The sequence below is a fragment of the Emydura macquarii genome, unplaced genomic scaffold, assembly GCF_026122565.2.
Source record: "Emydura macquarii macquarii isolate MOO-44397 ecotype Brisbane River unplaced genomic scaffold, CSIRO-AGI_Emac_v2 contig_1253, whole genome shotgun sequence".
NCBI lineage: Eukaryota > Metazoa > Chordata > Testudines > Chelidae > Emydura > Emydura macquarii.
In genome coordinates this window covers 84,897,828-84,916,633 of record NW_027131390.1, presented here as the reverse complement: position 1 = coordinate 84,916,633, position 18,806 = coordinate 84,897,828, and the positions used below count along the sequence as shown (strand labels likewise).

The 18,806-nt window shown below is 36.7% G+C and overlaps 1 protein-coding gene across 1 annotated transcript in view; it reads left to right on the top strand.

Annotated features, from left to right (window-relative positions):
* The window catches only part of GALNT13 (polypeptide N-acetylgalactosaminyltransferase 13), a 317,135-nt gene extending 303,399 nt beyond the window's left edge, over nucleotides 1-13,736 (top strand). The window contains exon 13 of the mRNA XM_067549430.1: nucleotides 11,862-13,736. Within this exon, the coding sequence (XP_067405531.1) occupies nucleotides 11,862-12,002 (141 nt within the window). The 3' untranslated portion in view covers nucleotides 12,003-13,736. The remainder of the gene's footprint in view (nucleotides 1-11,861) is intronic.
* The last annotated feature ends 5,070 nt before the right edge of the window (nucleotides 13,737-18,806 follow it).

The window sequence follows — 18,806 nt, the reverse complement described above, 5'->3', positions numbered from 1 at the left end:
CTAGAATCTCATCCACAGGTAGTAGTACTTGACCTACTATGCATAGCTTTTGAGGACAAAGGACAAATCTTAATTTCAATACTGTCTTACAAGCAGACCAAAGGGAACCATAACTGAAGATCTATCAGATATTAGCAGGTGGGCAGGGTTTTTTCCACATCAAAGCAAAAAGACCAATTGTTAAAAACTGAAAAATGCTAGTTGAATGCTGTAGTATGGGAGCATACTGTAGCACCAGTACCCCAGTGATCAGTGTAATACTAACACTGGGGTTGCATGTGCAGTTACAAAGATTATTTTCATGTCATATAATTAGATGAACAGTCAGAGGTGATTGTTAGGCCCTTTCTTGACTCTACCCTAAAAAAATGGAGTCGTCTTGGTTTTTCTTTGCATTCACTGAAAAGACAAAAGAAACAGAGCAGGTTCCAGACAGAATCAAGAGAAATAAATAACCTACTGGAAGACTGAGAGTGAGTAATTGCAATCACAGGCCATCCACCCCAGATGTCATTTTGTCAGTCCAAAGTTGTTTCTATCCCCTATCGTGAAACAATTGTAATGTTTGTTATAACTCTGTTATGCTTGGAATGAAATCCTCCTGGCTGTGAAAAACACAGAACTGGCATGGTTCCAGTGAGAGTGCGGAGCAGGCACTGTCTGGGCTAGGGATGAGCACCATCATGACCCATTCATTGAAAGAGTGAAGAGGGAGACAACACAGTGGGGCAGAATGGCTTATAGACAGTGGGAATTCTGTGCAAGTACTTGTCCATAAAAATATATACATGGAAATAGCAGTCTGTAGACACTACTACTGGCCATACCATGCAGGTTGCTACAGTTCGGGACTGAAAATTCTGCTACCCACATGCACACAATCTGAGAACAAAACTGTTTTATTTAGGCTATGCGCTGTTTCCCAGAGAGTCATCCTCACTGAGCCATCACCACTTTGGTTTATTCCAATTGGGATTTTTATGGGCAAAAACAGCTCAGATAGAAAATGTTTCCTATAAAAACAGAACAAGAGTCCAACATTAAATCCTTTCTTTGGAGGTTTAAGATAAAATTCCTTATGTGCATAATTGATCATAGGGTCACAGTTAAATTTTAAGAGAGCAACAGTCCAAATAAGGGGAGTTTGATGCCACTGAAAACAACAATGGCAGTAAACCTGCAGCTTGCAGACCACCACTTGAAAGAGTTATTCTCCAAGAAGGCTATTCTAGGCTGGGCAATCTACTTTATTTCTAACTTCTTCATGAAGTATACTTTTGTTTATAGCATTTTTTTAATTTGAATATTTCTGTGAGATATGATTCAATGTTGGCAGGAAACGTATTTTATTTGTTTTGTTTTTAATTCATCCTTTTTCTTCATTGATTCTCAATGCTGTTATTTCCCACTTCTCAAATAGCATGTTAAGATTCTTGGCCTACTTCCCCTTTGAAATCTGACAATTTAATTACAAGGGCAGCCTCACCAATTACCTATATCCAGAGGTTGAGACAAAATAGAATTTCCCAGCTTTCCTTTGGCCTATCCTATAAAGTTTAGGCTAACATACATAATCTAATAACTAGATGTTAAAATGGTGTTAGATATCTCTCTCGCTTAGTTTTATCTCTTTCTAGATTTGTAGCCAGCTCAGGTGCTTCACCCTATATTGTGGCTTGCAAAGTCAAGCCAAAGCCCATAACGTCTCTCTCCTTCTCTCTTTCTCCCCCATTAGTGTAGTATTTGAGCATCTCACAATCGTCAAGCATTTCTGGCATTCCTGATTTGAATTTATTATGTAATATTTATATTACAGTAACAGTCAGGCCCATGACATACATATGTAAACCATATGAAACGAATCTGTGCCTGTGCTCATCTAACTGGCAAAGACAATGTCATTTCTGCATGAAAATCCAGGTGGCTCTAATGTATATGGCATGTCTTACAACATATGGAAATATGTACAAGAAAAAAATGTGTAAACCTTTATCTATTGTAAACCTGCCGTACTTCCTGAAAATAATAATAATCTATTAAATAACCATTTTTATAGCTAGCACATGAATAAAGATTTCAGGTTTTGGTCCTTTCTGGTAAATTTGCATCACCTAACATTATTATAGTATAAACCTATTGGATAAGTATTCACTGAAAAAGATGAGGGATTTACAAAAGACTTTTTTTCCTGAGTCATTGTTTCTTTCATCTTTCTGTGCTTCCATCAGTATGTAGGTAAATGGGAATATAGCTTTGAGGTAAGTATACTAACACTTGCAGTTCCTGTGATAAATTCTAGTTTAGTATCTCCCTCTCCGTGTAGTGGTGTGGTACAAAAGTGACCTTTACTTAGTACTTTTCTGTAATTGTATTTCAAGATGATAGATCTTAACTTTTCAGTTACTCACTGTGCAGTATCTATAGGTGTTAATGTTTTATGTGGAATGCATTAGTTTTTAGAGAGGCTGATAACTCGGGTACATCTTCAAAATCTGTTGTTAATGGAAGCTGTACACACAATTTCCAGTATACTGGGTCAAATTGTTCTCTCCGATGAGCATCCAGGGCACCCAGCAGAATTTAATTTGGGCCCTATGCATGTATCAGAGAACAGAATTTGGTCCTTTTTATAAAATGTACTCCTCATATTCTGTCAAGTCTGCTTCACTCCAAACAAATGCAGTAATTATGCCCTTGGGAAACCATAACTGACTTTGCTAAACAAAACCTCATTTAAGGCTTGATGCCTATTTAAGTCAGTAGCAAAGCTCTCGTTGACTTCAGTGATGCAAAAGCAGGCACTTACTGTTCAAAAACAATGTTTCCCCCACAATACAACACAAAAGTGATGGTGGTGAAATATAGAAGAGTATGTGTCCAATTAATTTGAGCAACTATTCTTACGTTGACTGAATAGTTTGATAAGCCTTTGCAATCGTGACTGACTTAACTTGCTGTGATGTGTTATTAACTTCACATTTGCCAGTCTGCATCATGAAAATAACTATAGATTTTGCTTATCTGCCACTTTGTAAACTGATGGGGCCAGTATACTGAAGTCAATGAAGCCATGCTAACTTATACCAGCTGAGGATCTGGCCTATAAATCAGATATTTAGGTAAATTGCAGTCTGACCACAATTGATCTAAAAGAACCAATGCATTTTTTGAAATGGGAAAAAAAAAAGTTAGATTTTGCATGTTTTCCCTACGTTTTTAAAAAGACACATTTGACTGAAAGAAAAACAATACGGGGAAGACTCTCTACTGGCATAAGTCAACATAACTCTTTTGAGACAATGGAGCTAAGCTGATTTACACCAGCTACCAGATCTGACCTGACTTGTCTGAGAAAAGTCAAATATATTGGTCTGTCTATTAAAATAATGCATCACTGTATTTCTACTTATCTGCTGAATCTGCTAATTATATGTATCTAATTATCATATATACATATAAACATGCAATACACTGAGATTATTAAATCTTTTCATTAATTTGTTTATGTAACAATGATTTTCCTTCATAGAGAAGTAGACAGATGAGAGGGATATGAACGTGAAGCAATGATACATAATGAAACAAACAAAAATTTATGTTCATGGTGGTTATTCAAAGTGACATTATAAGGATATTTGTTCTTGAATATTCTTTGTGGGTTCGATGTGTTTTATTTTTTACTTTACAACAAAAATTGGGGTGGCTGCAATGGTTTATACATAAAGCGCTAAGTAACATTTTGTTTTAGGGATTATATGAAATACGATTTCAAAGAAAGGTCTCATTCAGGACTAGCTGTAATTTCTGTGGGTACTGCTCTTTCTGTTTTTAATGACAGTACTTTCTATTAATATTAAACTAATTCTAAAAAATTATGGCAATGACATCCCACAGCCTATATAGTCTATATATTGACTCTCACAACATACTGTACAGATATATGCAATGTATATTGGTTCAAGACACTAAAAAGTTGCTTTACTGTATTCAAGTCATTGTTTTATTTCAAGTGACAAAAAATGTAATGTAGCTGTTTAAACTCTACATATACAAAACTTTATACAGGTTTTCAGAAGGGTAAGGTTCTGTAGATTTAAGGTGCAACTTTTACATATTTCTAGGAGCTATTCATGAACATTTTTCCTCCCAGTAAAAGTTAAATTCTCTCCTTTGTTACAAAAAAGGATTGTAGAAGGCATGTCTTCTGTATAAACTGCACAAACTTGTTCATCCATCCAATAATCTGCAACTCATAATTCAGGATCACAGGATGTTCCCTCATGTGGTTTCATACCACTTGAGTTATGAATTTTAGATTTAACACAGCACAAAAAGTAGAAGTGAAACTTAGCCAGATTCACTGAGTTTTGCCTGAGTGTGGTCAAAACAGAGAACCCACCTCCCCAGATGTTGTGAGTGTGTGGGGGGGAGGATTGCTCCTTTCCCCACATCAGGATGACAGGAGCTGTCTAGCAGACATTGGATTGGTAGCTGAAAGGTAGCAAAGCAGTTGGCTGGCTGAGAAGAAGGCAGGGTTCTCTGATTTCCCCGCTGTGTGAACATCCTTCCACCAGGTTTGTAAAACACATCAACCCTGGACTCAGTTTGAGTGGTCTCAATGTTATATTGATTAGCAAGTCCCTGAAGTATGAACTCTACAGGAAGACAATTTCATGAGTTTGTTTTATAGCGGGACACAGATGCTAGCATGAGGCAGAAGGAAATAAATATTCAGTGCATTCATTAAACTGAATAGTATCTGTATATGTATCCTTGATGAGCACCAATGAAATGATAGATTATGGGAAAATATATATTTTTCATGATGTCATGATGGATGATCGGAGCCAACATTTACATAATCTAATACAAAGTACCAGATAAAGAGCTTTATACTGTGTCCTGCAAGTGTTCCATAATATGCTGAATCCTGCAGTTTTAGCAGGGGGTGGATTTAATGACATAATAGCTCCTTCCCATCTCAATTTACTATGATTCTATCTGGAAATATAGGGGCAAGGAAACTGTCAGTCAATTGGCTGGCAGTCAAATTCTTCTCTTCTAACATTTTTCTTTGAAACATGCATGTCATTATTCATTATAGTATTTATTTACATTTCAATAGCGATCGGGGATCAAGTACTCACTGTGCTAGACACTGGGCACTTGTGCAATTAAAAAAAATCTTTACTCCAATCTTAGCATATGATGAAACAAACAAATGTGAGTTGGGGGAGAGGGAACAAGTGAACTATGTGTACACAATTCATGTGTGGGTTAAAACTATCCAAATGCTGTAAGTTTTAAGGATGTCCTCCAACAGCAGAACAGTGCTCACAGATACAGTTAGACTTGAGAGTACCACCTTTTATTATAATTTTCCTGATGTACTGTTATAGAAGCATAATAGAAAAGTTAATTAATTTTCCTTTATTCATGCTTGCTGTCTTTTTTTTGCTTTTACAATTTTTCTGTCACGCAGACCCACACCTTTCTTCATATAATCACCCAGTCGTGTCTGACAATAAGCAAAATAGAGGATGGCACCCATGGTCCCACCGTGGAGACTTGTAATGGTAGCCCTTTGCAAATGTGGATACTAAGAAACTACACAAGGCTGGAAGTTTTTAGGAATATTTTTTACAGCCCCTCTGATTATTTCCTTTAGCAAATTGTTGGAGGTTGGTATTAAAGAGTGAAATAAATGTGTTTCAATTAAGATTTTCTCTGAAAAATGCTGTTTTTCATTTTATACCTTTTAATTCATCTCACTTTTGTTTTATACTCATTATAATGCATTAAAAATATCTGGGGCCAAGTTGTAATTCCACTGATTTCAATGGAGCTTTGGCAATTTACACCAGCTATGGATCTGGATCCTTTTATAGAAATATATTCCAACATACACAGGTACTACTAATTAAAAGAAGAGTTGCTGTTACAGACAAATATGTTGGGGAAACTTGTATTTATTTTTAAATGCATTTCCGTCATCAAAATGTTAGCTATCTTTAATGGATAATTTAAGTAACCATTTGCTATTGACTGAGTCATAGCAAATGTGCTAAACGCTCCTTGCCTTTCTAACCAAGTGTCCTATTGGACGTATTAGAGCCACTTATGTTCATTGCCTGGAGCAGGATTTGGCCCTCATTGCTTACATGCACCCCATATCCTACGAACATGCATATGGTTGCCTTTAAACATAAGAGTAGTATCTTTGACGTCTAGGGGTGAAGTCCTGGTCACATTGAAATCAATGGCAAAATTCTCATTGATTTCCATAGGGACAGGATTTCACCCTATGACACTACACACGTGTTTAAAGTTATGCGCATTAGTTTGCATAATCAGGACCATAGTATTTATTTACTCAGACAAAACTCTCAGTAAAGTAAATGGGAGTGTTGCCCTTATTATAGATTCTAGAATTTGATCCATTTATGTTTAAATATCTTGTTTTAAAGTATTATTTTAGCAGAATCTTGTTTCTGAGATGTAGTTTTGCTATGTAATGGTTATACAATAGTATACTAAGGTATGATTGTTCTCAGTATACTGTATAACAGCTGTGTAGCAAAAAAAATTGCTGAGAAATGGCTTTTCTCAGTATTTTAAAAATATTTCTAAATGTTAATTCACCTTTCATTTAAATAACGTTTTATTGGTATCTTTTCAAATAAAATGATTCATAATAATCATTTCCTCTAAGCAGTTTGATAATACTTAACTATTTTCCCATCACTTTGATTTTATAATTACATGTTAGAACTGCTGGTGTAAAGAGATCTTCAATTTTTATTTTGCTATGTTTGTCATAATGCATGTGAATCGTATGTTCATCAGAAAATATTTATTTACATATACTCGGTGAGTAAGAAAATACAGAAGCTTGCTTTTAAGCTTCTGAGTGTTGCTATAACTAAAGCTACTTCCATATAATCATTCTGATTCTGGACATTAAAAGGAAATTCTAGACTGGGTCCGTATGTGTGTTATGTTACCAGTGTAATTGATTGTTTTGCAAACAAAGGAGCCTTTTCTATAATAGCATTAATAATGATAGAATGGAGAAAAACGCTTTTAGGAGACAATTGAAAAGTTCAATAATGCCTTACATGAAATTATACACTGAATAAAAAGGAACAACTGATGAAGGCAGCAGTATCATTTCTAGGCTTGTTTGCATTTCTGGTTGTAGTAGAGAATGATAGCAGCTTAATTGATCTTAAAAACATATAAGTGAAATATTTGTAATGCTTTCAAGAGGGTTATTTAATAAACAAGCTTACTTCTGTTAATATTACTAATTCTTTCCTCTTGTGATTAGAGAAAGATGGCTTATCTCCCAGCGTTGAATAAGTATTAAATGGCCCTGAATGATTTAGTAAAACAGATGTAGGCTTTTCTTTGGGAATTGTATAACAGTTTGTTTTGAACTGAGGAGCAGACCTCTGGGGAAGCTTTACTTAAAGGATAGTCCCAGGAGAAATTATGTGCTGCATAAAATGCTGAAATGTGACATATGTCAATCCAGCATGAACTGTAATGTACTATTCTCTTCTGCAATAGATTGGAGGGATGTTTGGGTGATATAATTACAGCTATCACATGTCTTAAGAGAAAATAGCATTTTTTTTAAAAAAAGGCATTTTAACAAACTGAATTGGCAAGGGTGGACTGAAATTCATGTCCGTTGTCAAGGTACTATAATTGACAGCCTGTCACTCTGTGGTTACTGAGCACCACCTAAGGACGGGTACAGCATATAATACACATCTCTGGGTTAAAGACTGCTGGCTACAACTTCATTACTGTGATTAACCAGTAAATAATACATTATTTATTATTACCTTGCAGCCTAAATCCATGAGGTCCCTTAACCAATGTGGGCCCAGCATGCCTGCGAGCAATTCAGTGGAGCAGCTTCTAGAAATACCATACCCCATACCAAAAGTCCATCTTATTACAGTGTTGCCCCATGGGGAGAATTACATAGCCTGATCTTCATTCGTGTCCCCAATAAGGTCCATCCTCAGCAGTGATGTTGCCACCGAGTTTCTAACCCTTTGTGTCCCAATACAAAGCTGGATGCATTCCCATAACATTCTCCTGATGCAGTGTCAACTCCCCTGGACCTTAACACATTGAACCTGAGTTGTGAGGTTTGCCTTTGGTCTTGGCAATATCTAGCATCCCTAGAACTAGGTTCAGATTTCAGCAGGGTTGACTCAGCCCTTCATACTTCTGAGGCAAATACATTGAGAATGCAGTTTAATGTGTGAAGGTCTTTTAGATAAGACTTTAAAAACAGGTTTTATCTGCTTCATGTGCAGATCCCATTGCACTTTTTATGATTAGGGGCTTGTCCTTGGGTGCTTGCCCAAAATTTCCCATCTAGGCCCTCAACACACACCATTTCTGTGCTCCAATCTCCCCTCTGTGATCCAGTGGTGGTGTATGAAAATTCTGTTTTTTTGTAAAGCACTTTGGAAACCAGGAGGTTGAAAAGCACTATGAGAATGTAAAATGTTAACTGATGCTGGATTTTTATTATGCAGCTTTTTCTGAATGCTGCGGGCATTTGTGATATATATTGTAAGAGCTCTTCTGCATTGATTACTGCAGAAGATAGCATACAATACGCAAACTTCCAGACTGCAATTTAGATGTTGCTTTTGATGATAGTTCATTTATCCACCCCCTCATTTAAAAAAAGCTATAACAACTTATTCAATGTTTTCTGTGTACTTTTCAGGGGAGAAATGGTTGAGCAGAGTCATTTGCTTCCCAGGGTATGTCTTCATGCAAAAAAAAAAAAAATGCATTCTTAACTCATGTTAGCTAATTTGAATTAGCTAGCTCCAATTAAAATAACAGTGAAGACACAGCAATTCAGCTTTTAACTCAGATTAGCAGCTTGAATTAAGGCCTATAGGGAAGCCTGAGGTTTAAATCAAGATACTAACCTAAGTTAGGAGCTGAATTGCTGTGTCGTCACTGCTGTTTGAACTTGTTAGCTACCTTTTGTGGGAGGGAGGCAAGTGAGGACATACCTTCCAATTACTCTCTCATTTGGGATTGTCTGCAGTTTGGAGTCACAAGAGGGCTGATTTTATTCTTGGGGAAAGGGTTTTGCATGCCCAGAGCACATAGCTAATTCTCTGTTTGATTCACAACTACTGTGTGGTTTTGATGTGTTGGTCACCTCCTAAAGTTACCTTTAACAGGAAGAATTTGGGGCGAGGTTGTGCATTTTGTGCACTACTCTGAGTGAGGGGCATTACAGTGCCTCCTGGGATCATGCAGCTATGGATCTCAGAGAGATTCCTCAGAGGAAATATTCCTCCTGGGCACCTGGTTTGTGCTGTGTCAGCGACTGGGATGTGGGTGGTCCAGCCCATTGGTTAGATCCAGCATCATACCTATGGGACAAGGCTGGGACCAGGCAGGGTCTATCACAGCCATGGGCAGATGTTTTGAGCAGCCAATTAACTGCTGCTGCTGGGCTTAAGAGCTGTCCACTGACTCTTCCAACCAATCGGGCGGTGTGGCCAATCAGGCTGCCTACTACAGGCCAGCTGTGCTCATTAGATTGCCCAGAAACACACTGCTGCAGGCCCTGCTTGCAGAGCGGGTGTGCTGCAGACCTTGATTCTTGACAGTATGGGGGAGGGAGGTAGTTGCTACAGCCCTTATCAAGGTGCAGTTTATTTCTCCACCTGGGGCCAGATAACTCTGCTCACCAAATCTATTCTCACTTGCTCCCTTGGAGAGCATATGGCACATGATCCCTGCACTCTCCTGAGGACTGATGCCAAGACCTTGCTAGCCTTAACATGGTGATACAAGGAAAGAATCCTACAGCCCCTGTTTAGCCTCATTCGGGCTAGTCACAATCTATGCCTGACTGGTATAAAATGGCATGGCTCTAGCCTTGTTTGACCACACCACATAAGCATTTCAGAATGGTCTATAAAATACTGTAGTGTGAGCAAAGGGGTCGGTGGGGAGCCTTTACATTTATTTTCATAAACTGAAGAGAACTTCTCTGTCAGGCACTTTTGCAAACAAAGTCTTTTACTGGAGTAAAATCCCTCTCCCATCTACATGCTGATTTCTGGGGGAGGGGCAGGAATAGGATTCTGTCCAGTGATCCAGTGAGTTCTGGGGTAAGGCACTTGAATAACATTTACATTTTGAATGTGCCATTGCTGTGCGGGACAGATGAGTTGGTGTCTAATATTTTGAAAGGACAGATTAAATTGCACTTTGGGTCATATGTTTGACCCTGCAGTTCTACATTACAGTCAGGGCTTGCTACTGTACATTTTTTAAAATGTATTATATAATTCTTCCAAAGATGTGCAATTTGGGATGTATTTATGTGTATGCACGGGGATAAAGATTTACTCTTGAATGTTACCCCATCTGTGGATACAGTACTATGTGTTAATTTTCAGAACTGGTACCAACTACTTTAGTTAATACAGCAGTTTCCTAATGATTTCTTTCAGTCTCCTTTGGCTCCCCAAATAAAGGAAAAATATGATCTTTAGAGAAATATCCAGTATCCTTCTTAAAATTAATGTGTACAGATTTCAAGGGAAGGAAGAGGAAGGCCACCTGCTTTCCTTCGGAGGTACCCAGTTATTTAACACAGAGCCCCAGCCCTTATGCTCACTCATGTAACAAACTTGAAGTGTACCTAATTTTTCTCTTAATCAAGAGTGTGTGCGTGCGTGTGTGTTTGTGTGTCTACACAAGCAACATTGTACACATGGTGTTGTCTTGATATGTTATGAAGTAAGACCAGTCTTGTAATCAGAAATCAAATGCCAACGTGGGAAGATCGGAAGCACCCCTATTTTGACTGATCACATATTTTTGGGGTCTTATTCCTCTGCTTCCCCAAATAATTTCCATCTCACTCAGAGTTCTCCATTGGCACCTTCCTGTGAAGGGGGTGTGAAAGGAACATTTCCTGGATAGAATAGGTTTGGAGCCATACTACACTTCCCTGTGACTACTGTCATGTCAGTGTTAGCTCCAGATCAACAGTGTGTGAAAGTTCCCTGTCATTACCTTCACTAACCCACATAACCAGAGACCCACCACAATCACATCAAGTCAAATCCCTGGGAGAATGTAAATTGAAAATCACTGCAATCCACTGCAAACGTTGGTATGTTGAGCCACTCCACTGGCTCTGGGGTTCTACTCAGTATTATGTTAGTGCTAATCATTTGAGTGCATTCTGATTGCATATCAACATTTTTGAGAAGAGAATTGAAAAATATATTTTAAGGATTAATTTTTTAGAAACAATGGTTGATTGTTAGAGTGTGTAAAATCCACCCTCAGTTGCACACACTATAATCCCCACAACCTCAAAGGTGAGGAGTATGGAAGGGGTGGGGCAGGACTTGGTCTGGACTGGACTTTGGACCTTTGATTCCTTGAACCTAAATATAATTGCTTTGAAATAATAGTCACGTGCACTTAATTTGAACTTGCCTGTTACATTTTTTTTTACACATACATCACAGTTCCTCACTCCTTAAGTGGCATGGCCTTGACACACATCTATAGAAGGGGTGAGCCCATTACTTTAATCAAAAATGTGAAAAGTGGCATGATACAAGGTGTTAGCATTCACTGTGTGACAGAGCTATGCAAGTGGTACTGGTCACTTGGTGGATGACACAGTTTGAACAGGGACATTTGACTAGGATTACACACTCCTTTCTTGTGACCTCTAAAGTAGCTAGAATAAGACAAAAATGATTAAATATTCAATTCACAACATTAATTATCTTATGGCAGTTATTTCATTTAGTTTTGTTTGTTTTTTGTTACAGCGCCTCACATTGCGACATGTCAACAGCAACCAGTGTCTTGATGAGCCATCTGAGGAGGACAAAATGGTTCCGACCATGAAGGATTGCAGCGAAAGTCGATCCCAGCAGTGGCTGCTACGTAACATGACCTTGGGTGCCTAAAGCTAGAAGAGACTTCCCATGTTTCCTCAGGCCTTGAAAGGTGTTTAGGCTTTCATTCTTCACTTATATAAATCAGAAGAAAGGATATTCCTCTTCCTTTGTTCTTAGTGAAATGAAAGGCTTTGAAGCTCTCAGACGTCCAACTGTCAGAACAAAGTCATTTTGGTTTTCTCTTGTTATGGCATGTTTGCACATGCCCTTTCAAAAGTTGTGTCCATTCAGACAAAGCACATTAGAAGCTATAAATAGCATAATATATGCTACTATCAACACCAGGTACACTTGGAGAAGTATTTCCAGAAAAACCTTTATGGGCCTAATATCAAAAAGTTTGGGGGTTTTGTTTTCTGGTTATGTCACATAATATTGCTTGAAAGTGACATGATGTAAAATGCCTTATGAAACTACTTACCTTGTGCAAAATTATATCAGTTGTTTTATAAATTTAATGTTTTTGTTCTGGCCCTCCATGGCAACATGGTGAAAATATTAGTTGCTATCTTGTGTCATTTGGTACTCAATGAGGTACAAAACTGAAATGGTTACTGAGCAGTAAATTTACTGTACATAACAAATGTTTCATGTTTTGTGCCAGGAACAATGAAATCGCTATACATAACAGTCTTTGTAAAAGCAGCAAAACTGAATAAAGAATGCAGTAAAAAATGGAAACTATATAAATGAAACTTCAGCAAAAGACATTTGAATGATATTAATGAGAGTGGGCAATATATATGAGTAGCCCAGCTTAACACAAATTAGAATTACCCATGTATCCTCTACAATAGAAAGACGAATCACTATGGGCCTCATTTACCCATGTGCACCTTCATTAACCCCAAAGGGCTGCATGGATGGAAAATGGAACTGGTGGTAGAATTTGGCCATTTGAGTAAAAAATTGGGCTGAAACTCAATCCGTAGCCTATGGCTTTGAGCATAAATAGAGCAGCAGACTAATGTATATATAGGCATCCAAAGTTTGGAGATCCCTGAAATATTTAATCACAAAGGGACAGGCTATGGATGGAGTTTGAGCTCTAACTCTGAACTTTCATGCTTTAATAGGTTTATGATAGATGCTTATTTATAATTTTAAATAATGTTTTTGTCTTAATTTCTTTTGTTAACATGGGTATAAAAATGTGCTGCTGATATGCTGTAGTATCAAAGGCTTCATAGGAACCAATGCCATATCAACAAACACAGTAAGAGTTTGCAAAAAGTATTTTGTGTTGTTTTAATACATGTTCAGAACAGATATTTCAGCTAATCTTTCTGGCACGTAGCCCCACATAATGGATCTGCTATAAAAATGCTTTAGCTGGACTTTGTTCAATAGTCTTAATATATGTCATTTGCCCAAGAGCATAAGGGTCGTGGGAGGTCCCAGCACAGCAGAACCAGGAATAAAGCAGAAGGCCAGCGTCTGACCCAGGGGTAGTGGATAGATTCTATCCCTATCAACCATCAACACTTCCCCAAAGCAAACCTGTGTGTTAGGAGCAGGAAGGGGAAATTGACTTCATTTTCTGTGTACTAGCTACTTTGGTGAATGTGTATTAACAGTACAATGTATTTGCATACTATTGATTGATATTTCATGCACATTTTCTTGATATGGATCATTAAATGAATACCAAATGCATATTAAATTTGAAAAATCATTACTATGCATACATAGTAGCTGCTTTTCAAGCCCTCGTATCTTGGTGTTTTTTTTTAATGCGTGCACACAGCTATCAAAACTGAACAGGGCTATAATTTTGCTACATGAAAGGAACATTAAAAAAATCACAAACAAAATCATTTAAATGCCAAGCTTCATGCAGAACAAATTATCACTTTTTTCAGTCATCGCCTTTCAAAGGGTTGTTGGCCCATGCACACCCTTATTTCAAAATTCATCTCGTAGATCACATATTTGGCTACTTGCCTTGATAATGCCCCTGTAGCAGTAGTGATGCTAGTGGAAACAACTATAATGTCTAACATCATTTAGCAATGTTATAGGAGTGCATATGGTATGACTGCCATCTTTTTTTATCCTCTAATATCTTATTAAATAATATCTAACTATAACTTGTAAAGGTTGCTAAGTGGAGTTGCACTGTATATTTCTGATTGCACAATATTCTTGACATTATTGGAAAGTAACAAAGGAATGGCACTATATCTAGATTGATTTCAAGAGTCGAGTCTCAAATACAGATCGTGAAACTGTTGAATCTTTCTTTTTTGGTAGGCATGCTGTACTACAGTGTTTAATACCTTTTTCTCTGTAAAGTGGATATTTCCATGGCAGTGAATTTGGACTGTTATACTCCTTGATTACAGTTGATGCACCTTTATTCTATCAACAACTACACTACTATATTATGAGCTGCTAGACTAGAAAAAAGAAAGTAATACATCTGTTTGTTTTATGTTGTGCTTATTGATGGATAATGACACCGAGTACTCATGTTTAGAGCAGACACATAGTTCAAAGGCTTGTCAGAATTGCATTACAGCCAAAACTTAGGCCTCATCCTGCAAACACGAAAGCACATGTGCTTAAATTTACTTGCTTTGAGTATGCCCACTGATTTCAGTGGGATTGAGCACCAAATTTGCTCCCTATGTAAGAATATAGAAACCAAAGCAGCCATCTAAAATAAATCTAATATAAGCAACTTGGATGAGGAGAGAGGTCCTGATTCACATCAAGTGGCTATTGTATTGATCTTGAAGTATTCTAGGGCCATCTTAAATTCTGATGCAATTTGGGAGGAGGTTTTGCAACATAACAGTGCCATTTCATGTCCTTAGAACTGTGGCTAGTGAAATGATTATAAGGCTAGGAACTTTCTGGGTTCTAATTCCAATTCCTACTACTGAATTCCTGTGTGGCCTTGGCAAGTCATTTAGGCCAAAATTATTCAAAAGTGGTGGTTAATTTTGGTTGCATCAATTGTGGTGTCCAAAGTGGGACACTCACAAATTGAGGCACCCACAATTAAAGGCCACTTTTGAAAAAATTAGGCCTTAACTTCTGAATCTGTCTCCCCATCTGTAAAATGGAGCTAATTCTTCCCTACCTCGCAGGATCTTGTGAGGATTAACAAATAATGTTTGTACAATGTGTTCAAAATATAAAAAGCTATAAAGTGCTGTATATTATGATTATATTGCTAGTGCAACAGTAATTCCAGTTCTCATATTTTCCAAGAGTTCCTTTCAGGGAATGAAAGCCGCATATGAGGTTAGAGCAACATGTCAACAGTATTGAACAAAGTGGGCATTTTGAAGGGCAAGTTATTACTGTAAATAGGGCAAAAGTGCTGCAGTTTCTCCTCACCCCCGTACCCGCAGGAGTTACTGGGGAAAGAGGGGACCGTTGTAAAATATGAGAACAAGTGAAATTATAAGAGTTTTATTGAGTCAGTTTTGACTGGAAGGATCATTCTGGATTGATGTATTGTCCTATTCCTTGGGATGATTTTTGTTAGTCTTTGTTTGATTTTTGTTTTACTGTAAACTAGTATGAATAACATTTTTAAGAAAGGACCAGTACTGTACTGTTAACCTATGTGTTCTGCTTTTTGCACTTCAAAGTAAAGATCAACATAAATTTTAGTTGCATCTGATTTGTAGATGCTGAGTACAGTCTCACATGAGGCAATTCTTGTTCAGATGCTTAAGCTTACAGCTATTAAATAGATTGTATTGTTTTCACGGATATGAACAGTGTGGGGAAAGAAAAAGGACGTAAGTGGTGGTAAATGTCATAATCCATAAATCCTTATGTATTCTATCCATCATCTAAAAATCTTTAATGCCCATAATTCAGCAGAACATCAAAGATTTAATTAACTATTATGACAGCTATCACTTCAGAATTCTCTTTGTGTACACTAACCATCTTTCTGTTTCCTGTATTTCAATATATGGAATATATAGTCAGCTGCTAAACTGTACAGTATCTGAACACATCTGGTAAGATTACACCATGTTTAAACCGCTACTAAATATAAGCTATTGAATGATCTTAAGGTGTTGAATGAACACCAGCAATGTGTTTTAACTAGGTTGTGTGAATTTTAGTGTCAAAGTGTTTGTTTTCTTACTTCTTAAGAAGTTTTAATAACTGCTTAAATCAAGTCTTGTTCAAATATGTTGAAGCCCCCATTTCCTTCTCAAACCGTATGTATTCAGGACAGCTTAGTAAGTGTTTCTTTTCAAACGTAGCCATTACAATCTTAAGCATACAAAATCCATCCTTATTTAAAAAGAAAATTATCTATAAAGTACGGACTCTTGTGTATTTTATGTTCTCTGTGAGCTAGAAAGGATCTGGGATGTCAGCTGATTAAAGGACTCACATATAAAGCATCCTGAATAAGTGTTTGAGACACAAACTCAAATTATATTTATAAAAGTAGATTGTGGATAAAGAATTGCACATTTTAAATGTTGTAACAGTTATTAAATGGTATAATGATACTCTTTGTTGTAAATTTAAATATTTATACATTTTTGTAGAATTAAAATATACCGGTTTAGTTTTCCTCTGGTGTATATTGTCTTTTTATAGCTCTACAGTTCTATATTTCATATTCAGCTGATGATCTATATTATGAACTAGATTATTTTCAAATACATATAATTTACTTGAAGCTTCTTTATCCACGTCCTAAATTTGTACAGAAGTATCCAGAATGCTTATTGCTATCTGGGTTTATGAGAAAGGAGTTCATAGGAACTGTCTCAGTCACAAATGGCCAACATTATACATGTACTAACCAAGACTCCAGTACCGGAAGCTGAAACACATCAGTGGACTGTCACACTGACATGGAGCTCCGCTGCCATTGACAGGGCGCAGCTCGCCGTTCAGCTTGTGGAGTCAAAGCTCAGCAAACTCTCTGCTACATGGTTCATGATTAAAATTGAAGTAGTACCAAAAGAAAGGAATACATAAGTGTGGGTTATACAGACCAATTCTCAATAAATCAACTATGCTAAATCCAAATTGCATGATACATCCCATTCATATATTTAATCAAATGTGCAATTTTCAAAAACTCTGTCAATAGGAAGGAAAGATTTTCATCCAAATTCATGTTATTTCACATTTCTTTTGGCAAAGAACTAAAGGTTCCAAGCTGGACAATCTTATCCTGCAATCATGATTGCTGATTTATGATGCTTTGCACCCATAACTCATAACAATACTCTCTAATTACAGTGAAATGTGGGAAATTGGGAATCTTTTTATACTAAAAGTAACAGATATTCAGTTTAGTTTATGTTAATGACCAGAGGTAAAAAAAAAAAATCACGTTTTGAATGGTGCATTGATAGAATAATTTCTAGTAAGAGGCAAAGAGAGGCTATCAGAAAAAAATAAAGAATTTGTGAATAAGTATGAAAATTAAATCCATCTCAAGAGACCAGGAAAGGAAGAATATTAGTCCAGTTAATATTATCATATTTCTGTGGAGAAAGTGATTCATAATAAATTTTAGGAGGAATAATGGCAAACCATTATTAGATTATTTTAAATTCTATTGTGAATTCTAATTGCTTGATGAACCCAAATCTCCCTGTATTAACCTCACGAAGTATCAAGGGAAAGTGATACTTTTATTTTTTTACTCATTTAGTTTTGATCTGCAATAATTTGAGTAATTTATACAGAGCTGCTGAAGATTCTTTTATAACTGCAATTTCAGAGATGTATTTAACAAAAAATCCTTCTTTCAGACTCTCCCTTTGCAGTGTAATATACAGAAATTATAAACTGTACTGATTTCTTCTTAGTTTATTATCCCAATTAAAAAGATATCTCCCTGAATGCTGGCACCCCTGTCCATGCAAATATAGAGACAGAAATATCTTTTAAACAACTCATTGTCTGTGTCCACCACCTTCAGTATTTTCTCATACTAAAATTAGCTAGACTGCCTCAGAAATGTTTACTCATCTATTTATTTCTGATGAGCGCTTGTTTATATACCATATTCAGGACATGTATTAAAAGATTATTTTGAAGTCACTACAGTGATTATGAAACTATTTTGTAAAGCTGCAATTAACTGTAGGGCTCGTGTTAATTACAGTATGTGAATTGATAGATGACTCACAAAATAATCTTTGTAAGTAATGAATGTAGAAATTGAGGTATGTTTCTTTTCTGCATTGCACTCAAAAAGTTAATAAGTTAATGCTAATTATGCTGCTAAAATTAGAGAAGGAGCAACTGCCTACAGCTTGTTTTCCTTAATAAAAATACATTTTCTCTTATCTTGGCACAATGGGCTAAATTCCGGAGTTCTTATGCTGGCAAAACTACTCTGCGGGCAAATCCCTGAAGAGGTCAGTGGAGGCGAAGGCACTCAAGAATTCACATGAACAGGTCCCTATTCCATAAACACTCTGCAGGTCTCAGAATTCAGTCGCAAAACTGATTTTAATAGGAGTTTTGTTGGGTAAGGTCAGCAACATTTGGCTCTAATGCTTTGATCCTAGATATGCTTTTATGCATCAGAGTAGTCCATGGAACATAATGCAAATACACATGCAGGATTAGGGTCTGAGTTTGTAAGTGTGGAACAGAATTAATTATTTTAATCAAATTTACTTATATCTATTTTATTTTGAATACACATCTTTAAGAACAGGTTAGACAAATACCTGTCAAGGATGGTCTAGGTATATGTGGTCCAGTCTCAGTGCTGGGGGCTGGATTAGATGACTTCTAGGCGTCTCTTTTCAAATAGAGTATCTCCCATTTATTCACCTATTAAAGATTAAATACTAA